Here is a 9,764-nt window from a genome sequence, read left to right on the forward strand (position 1 = left end):
TAATTTCATATGTAATGAAATAAATACAAACAGGCAACTTTGTATTTTATATAATGGCCATATCCTAAATATATTTTTTCTTTTCTGAATTTACTTCCACGAGTTATTGTCTCATTATAATGAGCGTAATACTCTATTAATAGTTCTGTTATCCTCATTTTCATCAGCATATTTCAACACCTTAACATTATGCCCCATTATGACTCTCTAAACAGATTTTAAATTGATATTACCCCATTATTAAAGTTTTTTTTACCTTGATAAAACATTTGATTGTTTTATTATACATTGTTTTTATTGATTGTTGTTACCCCATTACAACTTTGTTAAACAACCACTATCATTCTCATGTTTCTGAACTGCTATTCCCCTATTGCAGAAAATTACATTACCATTGTTATAACCAAGATATTACTCTGTAATTACCCCATAATCACCCTTGTCCTCTAACTTATATCCCCTTTTAACCTTGTTATTACCATGCAGTAATGAAAAGTGCTACCATAATTTAAAATTTGTTCATTTCTGTTTATTTTCTAATTGAGAATGTCTTTCTTCCATCAGATGACCACGATGTTTTGTCCTTCTTGTTGTTCAGACTCACAGAGCCAGGCCAGCAACCGGTATCTACATTTTACTAGAGCTCCTAATGCTTTCACAATCCTGTGTGTCCAGTTCACTTTTCTCTAGTTGTATGTCTCTGTGTGCGCATGCATGTATGTGCACAACATAGCCTAAGCACAGCCTCTATTGAGTTCACAGAGGGTATTTTTTTTGTCTCTCCCACTGAAGCCCCCACCTGATTCTGAGATTCCTAAAGAAGAGAAGGACAAGTACCAGGAGGAATTTCAGATCTTTCAGCAAGAGCTCGACAAAAAGAAAGAGGAGTTTCAGAAAGAGCACCCAGACATCCAAGGAGAGCCAAGTTAGTTTTCTAAAAGCAAATCATAAAGTGATCATGAGAGGAACCATAAAGATGAAAGTTATTATTATTTACTCTTTATTATCTCTTTTACTGCATATACTCTGATCGAGCTAAGTCACGAAACATTACAATATCTCATGAAAAGGTTAGTAGGTTTTATTTTAATTGGTTTTAATCTTTGTATCCTCTTCAGTTGAGGACTTGTATGAGAGCGTGAATGACCGGGAGATCCGTCAGGTGTTTGAAGGCCAGAACCGGATCCACCTGGAGATCAAACAGCTCCACCGGCAGCTCGCTATGATCCTGGATGAGCAGCGGCGTTATGTTTCTGTTATCACGGACGAGGTCGCCAAGAAGGGGACAAATGCTGAGTCGGGACAGGTCTGCACATGAGATGCACACAAAGATCTTACAGGATTCGTAAATCATTTAGAATAGCATGTATTATTTTTCACACAAACACAAATGTAGGGATGTCAATAACAATCAGTGGTTTTCTTTCTACAAAACATAGATCCATTTCTAGTCAGTTTATTCGTTTAAAAATATATTTGGATGATAAGAGAGCACTGGCAACCCATTTGAAAAAAGAAAAGAAAAAAAAGACAACCAATGCATTCACTCCAGTATCATTTCTGTGTACTTTTTCTGACATTAGCAGTTTTTTATGATAGGTTATCAAAACCAATTTATTCATCAAACTTTTTTAATGACTGCTCTATCAAATATGGACACTGGAGTGTTTAACCATCTGACCATTATGCTGTGTTTCTCTGGTAGGTGGATACTGTCGGTCAACAACAGTTGGGCACTGTCATAACCACCCAGCAGGAGGTTCTCAAAAGTCTGAATGAGCTGAGGTAAGTAACAGCATTTGTTGTCAATAATCATTGTTTTTGATGTTTGGTCAGCCTTAAAAACTAGCTGTTGTTTTTAACATAAGAGAGATCCGTGATACTCCAGAAAAACAAGAGAAATCCTGGCGGTTAAATCCCTCAAATCATATTTAATCTCAGGATGCAGTGGCAGCAACATCACAGGTATCTGCCAGCCCGATAATCCATCTGCAGCAACAGTCAGACGCACAATCACTCAGCCACTCACTCACTCACTCACTCAGCCACTCGCTCACTCACTCGCTCACTCACTCACTCGCTGAAAGCAGTGGCACTAAACGGGATAATCGTCACACTGCCTTGATCTTAGAGTTTAACTGTTTTACTCATTTGTTGTGATTTAAATAATAATATTGATCACTTTTTATTTTTAAAATTAAAACAGTGACTGGAAAATCAACAAGCAACGTCATTAGGCAATAATTAATTATGGTCTGTTACTGCATCAGAACCGTCCATCGTAATGCATTGATTCAATATTTAATTGTAACACCCCTATTAATTACCGTGGTTGTAGTACTTAAGTCTGGCCTCGAGTCCACCTTGTTGAAATTTTGCACTTATCATGGTCTAGTACCTTGTTGGACTCGGAATTGTCTTTTCTTGTCCTAGTTGGGGATCAGTTGTACAGAACTCCTTAATCACCATATTAACCCTGGACACTATTGTCTATTATAGTCTTGAACAGGACTTATTAATCTGGACTCGGTCTTGACTTAGTCTCGACTGGACCTGGTCTTGGACTTGACTTGGCAGTTGCATAATTTACACCTGATAAAGACTGGACTTCTTGCAGAAGTTTGGACGTGTTCTCAGACAGTTTATCAGCAGCCTAAAGATTTTAGTCATGTGGAAACCCAAAAAGGTGACTTAGTTTTTAAAAGATATCATCTCTGTGAATAAGAATTCTATCATTGCTGATACATACAGCATGGTAGGTATAGTAATAATATCCAGCAGTAATCTCTCTTCTTGTTCTGTAATTGTGAGTGATGTGCCCGTTTTAAAACATGTCTGTTAAGAACTGTCCAATTGCTTGGCCTCCGGTATTCCTGCTTTCAGCTCAAGAACTGTTAGCCCGGCTATATAAGCGATCAGATGAACATTTGATGAGAAAATCGAAGGAGAGAGAGTCCTTCCATTTTAGTTAGGTGGTCTCCTTACCACTCTCAGATGACAACAACTTTTTTTTTTTTAATCCTTTTATGTTTTGGGCTTGTTTGCCTTTGATTGATAGGACAGCTGTATACAGTTAAGTGGGGAGAGAAAGGGGTTGGGGGGGCGACATGCAGCAAAGGGCAGTCAGGTGAAATCAAACCAGGACAACTGTGGTAAGGACTGAGTCTTGGTACATGGCCCTAACCTGGGGCGCCGCGAGGTGACGAAAGCTTAACATGTTTTTAATGCTGAGATAATACATCTTAAGAGATTTTATGAGGGTGTCCCTTCCATGACATGATTTTGAATTTTTAAATGTTTAGACCTTGTAGCTTGTGCTTTTGTATTGCTTGCCTAGGGTGCTTGTAGGCTTAGTCATTTTGAGCATGCAGCGGATTTAAAAACAAAACCATTCTCATAAATGTTATTCTCTTTTATGCCAGTAATTAAGTTAAAAATTATCCAACTGGTCTTGTGTTCAGCTTGTAATTGTCTTTGTCTTGAATTCTTAAATTTACGTCAGCACTTTGTCCCCTTTCTAAAAAAATTAATTGTCTACAAAAAATGTGTTTATTATGTTAAAAACAGTCCCGTGGTCCCAGTTTGATTATGTTTCTTAATTTGAACACACCCGCATTAAGAATTAATCAGAATCACAAGATATTAAATATTTTATTTTATGTAACATTAATCTCTTGGTCTCATGTACCATAAAAGAACCAAGCTGTTTATTTGCCCTAAATCCAACAGGACATTCATCCTCAAATGATTTTGCATACATGATTTTCTTTATTTTATTGTTGACCCATAACTCACAAGGACCCAAACTGTCCCTTACGGGTCTCATTTCTTCTATTTCTACCTTTCTAGAAGGGAATTGTATAGATGGCAGGGAACAACAGAGTTTCTGTAATAATTCAATTGTAAGAAAGCACATTATCAGAGGTGAACATGAGTAAGCTGATGGACAGTTGAGACCCTGGCAAAAGGCTGCAGCTGCTCCCTCTAATGTGCTAATGTGAGCGACTGATCTGTATTACTTTGTAGATTAAACTCTCAATTTATCCTGGCTCATCTTTTAAACACACATGATAGGACTTCATCTCAGACTCCAAGGAGGGCTTTCTGCTCATAAATGGGTCACTTGTAGCAGATGAAGATTAGATGCAGGGTTTAATAAATGCTCACTTACTTTCTCAAGGGAGATTTTGTTTTCCCCTCTCTGTAAAACAAATTAGATTTTGTTTATATGTCATCCCTGTCCGTCCTTTCAGACCTCAGCCATGTGGCCGAGCAAGAAAAGGCCACCAACTTAGCACCATTTAGTCCTTTTTAGATTAGTCGTCTTAAAATACATCTGTCATACACAGCCCAAACATGGTTTACCTCCAATTGATTTCTTTTCACAATCCATCTCTTAGGGCCTTCCTACTTACGCTGCTGGAATTCCTTTCATTTGTCTAGTCACTTTTTTCTTCATAATCGTCTTTCATGTGTTTTTGATGATAAGGGAAACTTATTGCTTTCTCCCTGTAAGTAATCAACTTTAAGAAATTTAATTTTGTCGAGAAATATGATCCAGGCTTAGACTTCTTCATTCTTTTCTAAAAATGGTTTACACTGTATTGGTAGTTCATTTGCTGATTAAATTGAAAGTGAAGATACGTAAGATAAGATTTCACATTTTATTACTGGTGAGCCATGACAGTAATTGTTTTGGATTGTAGATTTTGATGTCTTCTTAAGGGAATGATGCAAGAGTGAACATAGTTTTAAGTAACAAATATTACTATAGAAACATACCCCTATTACCTAAGCAGATATTAATAGTAGTGACTTTTAACCCTCTCAACCATAACTCCTGCTTCTCTCAATCTCAAACATACTTAAAGGAATAGTTTGACGTTTTTTTTGGCAAAAATGCTTGAGTCTTTGCTGCCTGGCATTGGCAACCTCAGACGCCAAGGCATCTGGAAATCACTGCCATTGGTAAAACAAAATGTCAATTTTACACAAGTTTTTGTACAGTTTAAACAATACATAACCTGTTAATTAGTGTGCTTTAAGGGTGCTGGTAGGATATTTATTACTTTTTTGGTTTGAGAGAGGCAACCAAGCTAAAATTAGACAAATATGCAGTATTTAAATTAGGTCTGGTATTGCTGGTAATACTTCAGTATAAATGTGTCAAAGTTGAGTGTGCTTATGTGTAAGCAGTAGCAGTTACTTTGGATAGGTGCATCAATAAATATCATCTCAGAGACTCACAACGGAGAAATTTCATAGTAAAACTACTGCAACTCATAAATGAGGCCCACTTTTTTTGTCTGATTTAATCACACACAAAACCAGTTACAGTTGTCCCCATTGTGGACAATTAAGCTCCTCATTAACTAAGCAACCAGTAATGGTGAAAACATTTGCCTACTGAGAAGAGAACTATTGAGAATGGATCCAAACCAAACCGGTGTTTTGCTCACCAGAAGAGCAGACCCAGAAGAACCAGGCCTTTTTATTGTTATTTAGTGTTTTAAAACATTTTCTCTCCCTTTCTAACTTTGGAAAGACTTAAGGCTACTTTGCTTCACTCAATGAAACAATACATTTACAATGATTTTTTTTGTTTCCCCCTTTCATGTGCTTTTTTATTTTGTCTTTAGCATTATGACAAGACTCTGGATTTCTGATAGCCTTCCTCTGTGATCTGTTTCTTATCCTCCTGTACTTGTAATCTGTTGTAAGAACATGTTTTTTATAAGGGATTAATTCAGCAATCATGACCTCTTTTATCAGATGGTAATTTTCTGTTTTTCAAACTTTGAGAATATGTAGTCTCTAGTGAATAGGGATTAAAAGATTAATTTTGGACAATTTGTATTACTGTAAATAAATTATACCCCACAGCATATTTACTGTACATCATGTTTCCCAACATGGATTCACTCAACACATGATTCAAATTGTCAAAAGTAAATATGTTGCAGAGATATTTATTTAGTATTGAAAGGCGGTTGCACTAAAGATGGGCAAGCAGTTGCAGTATTTAAGGGTTTATATTATGCGTTTTTGCTTTTTCCTTTTCAGTTATTGTTATATATGTTTTTGTTTTGCATGTAATAGGTTTGCAATGTGAAAAAAAACAAAGTCCACCCCAAAGGGACTTACCATCTCCAACAGAAAACACTGCTCACAAACTGCTCCAAACATAAATATTGTAGTCCAATCTTTACTTCCTTGACGAACGTGCATCACTTTGTAACACACGTTATTATGCTCGCCTAGCTGCTAGCGTGACATGCCCTAATACTCTGCTTGTGATTAGCTTGTAGTGCTTACCTGGGTACTGTGCATGTGCAACTCCCAACAAAGATGGAAGAGACGAGAGATGTCTCACTCTGTAGCTAAAACATAGAGCTCAACACACAGGGTGATAAGAGGAGCTGCAGTACAACAAAAAATATGGTGTTTTTTGAAAATTAAACCACACAAACCTATTCTGGTACAACCTCTAAATACAATTCTGAATTTGACAATGAGCACTTTAATGTTTTTCGCTCCTACAGGAATTCAGTGTGTCTTCTTTTTGTCACTGCAGAAGCTCATTTCATGAGTCACTGAAACAGATCAGCTTGACCCAACACCAGGGTAATGCAGGTGGTATGGGAACATACGAGAGCATTCAGCACTTCAACGACATCAAGGAGCATCTGCACACGGTCAAAAGGGACGTGGAGCACCTGGTCCAGCGTAATGCTCAGGTAGGAATCACAGGGTGAAACCTCTTATGGAGCAGTTTACAAAAGGGGTCAGAATTGACTGAACTCTGTGCTCTTTTCCCTCACAGAATCCTGCTGACAAGGTCATGAAGTGCCCCGAGGTGCCTGCCATGCCTTCCTGCTTATCAACTGTTCATTTTGTAGTCTTCATTGTCGTCCAGTCAGTCCTGTTCTTCTGCTACATCATGTACAAGTAAGACATCAGTTGTCTTTATTTGGCTATATAAATGCTTGTGGATTTAAAGGGAGTTTTTCCATTTTATGCTACTTTACACTTCAACACCACTACGTTTTGGAAGCCAATATTGTATTTTATTTCTCCACTGCATTTGTTTGAAAACAGTAGTCGCTTTGAAGATTCAGATTACTAATACAAAATATAAATCAACTAATAAATTAAGATGTCTTTTAATGGATTGCAGACCGTATATAAAGTGATTGAAAGGAGCTCCACTTTTACCAACTGCAACAGTAGTGATACTTGCACATTAATGCATCACTAAGTATAACCCAGCGATATCATATATATATTCATTTGTAATGAGCCATTCTGCATGAAGGGTACTTTTACTTTTGGTACTTTTAAATGTATTTTGATGCTAATATTTCTGCTTTTAATTTAGTAAGATTTTGAATGCAGGACATTTTCTTGTAACAGAGTATTTCTACAGTTTGGTATTGCTACTTTTGTAAAAGATTTAATTCCATGCTCTAACGCTTTGGGTCTCCTTCTTTTCTCTTGTAGAAGTCAACAAGAAGCAGCAGCAAAGAAGTTCTTTTGATGAAATGCATCTCAGAAAGAGTATGTAAATGAAGAAATGTCCATTTTGATAATTTTATTTTGGTTTGATTATTTTCAGATAAGTTATTTTACTTGAAAAATTTGGTTTTGACAAAGTTTGTATAAATTAATTGCAGATTTTTAATTTGATCAGTAAATCGTTGTGTATGAATGCTGTTGTGAGACCTCTGGATTTCAACTATTATGTAACATGTTCCTTACAGTATTTTGGTTGGTGGGATGCTTTTGTTGTTGTTTTCAAAAGTCCAACTCTGCCCCAATCCCATTTCAATGAAACTGTACTGAAAACAAAAATCCCTGTGTTTTGAAATGTGCAATTTTGTAGAAAATAATGCTGTTGGTGATGAAAACTCAGAAGATGTCTGCTTCTGTTTATCAGCTTTGATTGAGTCAAACATGTCAGAATCTGACATATCATTTACATGAACAATTTACATAAACAGAAAACCCAAGTCCCTCTGGTGTTTGCTTATTTCATCATGTGAGAAAAACTTCAAAGGGATGTTTCTACATGTAATAATGTTTTCTGTTTTTCTCTCATGGTCTCAGTTTATTCCAGTTAGCACCTACAGTACATACAGTCCCTGACAAAAGTCTTGTCGCTTGTGTACAAATTGACCTGAAGTGCCGCTGAAATATATTTCTAATCAAGATTTATTTACAAGAAATGGCTCATTTAATCCTAACAGTTGTGTAATAATGTTTCAGTCAAAAAGAAACTGTCAAAAGTATTCTAATATTCACAGCTTGGTAAAGCCCATTGAGTCAATTTTTGCAAAGACATAAATGTTGTCGCCTTGTCATATGAGCTTCACCTGTGACTAAAATAATCAATTAGGTCTCAGGTGTGTATAAAAACAACCCCAGTACACTAGACCTTCACATCACTGCAACTAGACATCTGCAAACAGGCCTAAGATTCACCCTGAGACTAAAGTTTTGATTATCAAGAGGTGAAGACCAGATCCACTGCTGATGTGGCAGACACCTCAATGTGTCTCAGCGTCAAGTACAGAGGATAAAAAAAAAAATTTGAAGACACTGGAGATGTTTGACAAGCCCAGGTCAGGAGCCCGCAAGACAACTGCTCGAGAGGACCGTTGTTGGCTCGAAAATCCAAGGCCAGCCCATTTTCCACTGCAGCAGAGCTCCACAGACCTGGTCCCCTGAAGTCCTGTGTCGGATTCTGTCTCGAAATGGCCTCCATGGTCGAATCAGGCAGAAGCCAGCATAAACAAAGACAATTGAAAAACCGTGTGGCATTCCAAGGCCCACAGCCAGCTAAAAGGATGGACGCTGGAGAAGTGGAAGAAAGTGGATTTTTCAGATGAATCTCTGTTGAATTACAACACAGTTGCCGCATATTGCAGGAGACCTGCTGGAGCCGCATGGATCCAAGATTCACCAGAAAACAGTGAAGTTTGGTGGCGGAAAAATCATGGTCTGGGGTTAGTCCAGTATGGGGGTGTGTGAGAGATCTGCAGGGTGGAAGGCACAACAATAGTCTCAAATCCAAGAAATATTAGCTACATTTATATTCCCAACCATAAAAGAGGCCAAATTCTGCAGCAGGATGGTGCTCCATCGCAAAAAATCTTTTGTCTTGCCAAAATTTGACCTTTCTGTCTTGTTTAAATAATAAATCTTTTTTACCTGACTTTAATTAATAATGTGTGGTAAGAAATAGCTCATATGAAAAGCTAAAACTCTCCAAATGATGTCAATGCACTGAAATAAATTAGTTTCACTAAAAAAGATTTATTATTTAAACAAGACAGAAAGGTCAAATTTTGGCAAGACAAAAGATTTTTTGCGGGGAGCACCATCCTGCTGCAGAATTTGGCCTCTTTTATGGTTGGGAATATAAGAGGTCTAAGATTTTCTGGTATTTGAACTATTGGTGCCTTCCACCCTGCAGATCTCTCACACCCCCATACTGGACGTAACCCCAGACCATGATTTTTCCGCCACCAAACTTCACTGTTTTCTGGGTGAATCTTGGATCCATGGCGCTCCAGCAGGTCTCCTGCAATAGCTCTTTCGAATGAACCAGGTCTGCGCAGAATCGATCACCGGCGATCGGCGCCGCGTTGCATGCCGGTTAGATTGGTGTCCGACTTGATCCCGCTTGCTCTGACGTCATGCCCCACGTGGGCAACGGAAATCTCTCACGAGAGCAAGGCGGCCGCAGTTCTGATACGATCTGT

At 37.8% G+C, this 9,764-nt stretch overlaps 1 protein-coding gene across 1 annotated transcript in view; it reads left to right on the top strand.

The window, feature by feature from the left end:
- lman1 (lectin, mannose-binding, 1) overlaps positions 1-8,009 on the top strand; it is a 12,566-nt gene extending 4,557 nt beyond the window's left edge. The window contains exons 7-13 of the mRNA XM_032539796.1: positions 565-623; positions 793-925; positions 1,119-1,306; positions 1,706-1,785; positions 6,575-6,737; positions 6,824-6,948; positions 7,501-8,009. Coding sequence (XP_032395687.1) covers positions 565-623; positions 793-925; positions 1,119-1,306; positions 1,706-1,785; positions 6,575-6,737; positions 6,824-6,948; positions 7,501-7,537 — 785 coding nt within the window. The 3' untranslated portion in view covers positions 7,538-8,009. The remainder of the gene's footprint in view (positions 1-564; positions 624-792; positions 926-1,118; positions 1,307-1,705; positions 1,786-6,574; positions 6,738-6,823; positions 6,949-7,500) is intronic.
- The last annotated feature ends 1,755 nt before the right edge of the window (positions 8,010-9,764 follow it).

This window comes from Etheostoma spectabile, chromosome 16 (assembly GCF_008692095.1).
Source record: "Etheostoma spectabile isolate EspeVRDwgs_2016 chromosome 16, UIUC_Espe_1.0, whole genome shotgun sequence".
Classification (NCBI taxonomy): Eukaryota; Metazoa; Chordata; class Actinopteri; order Perciformes; family Percidae; genus Etheostoma; species Etheostoma spectabile.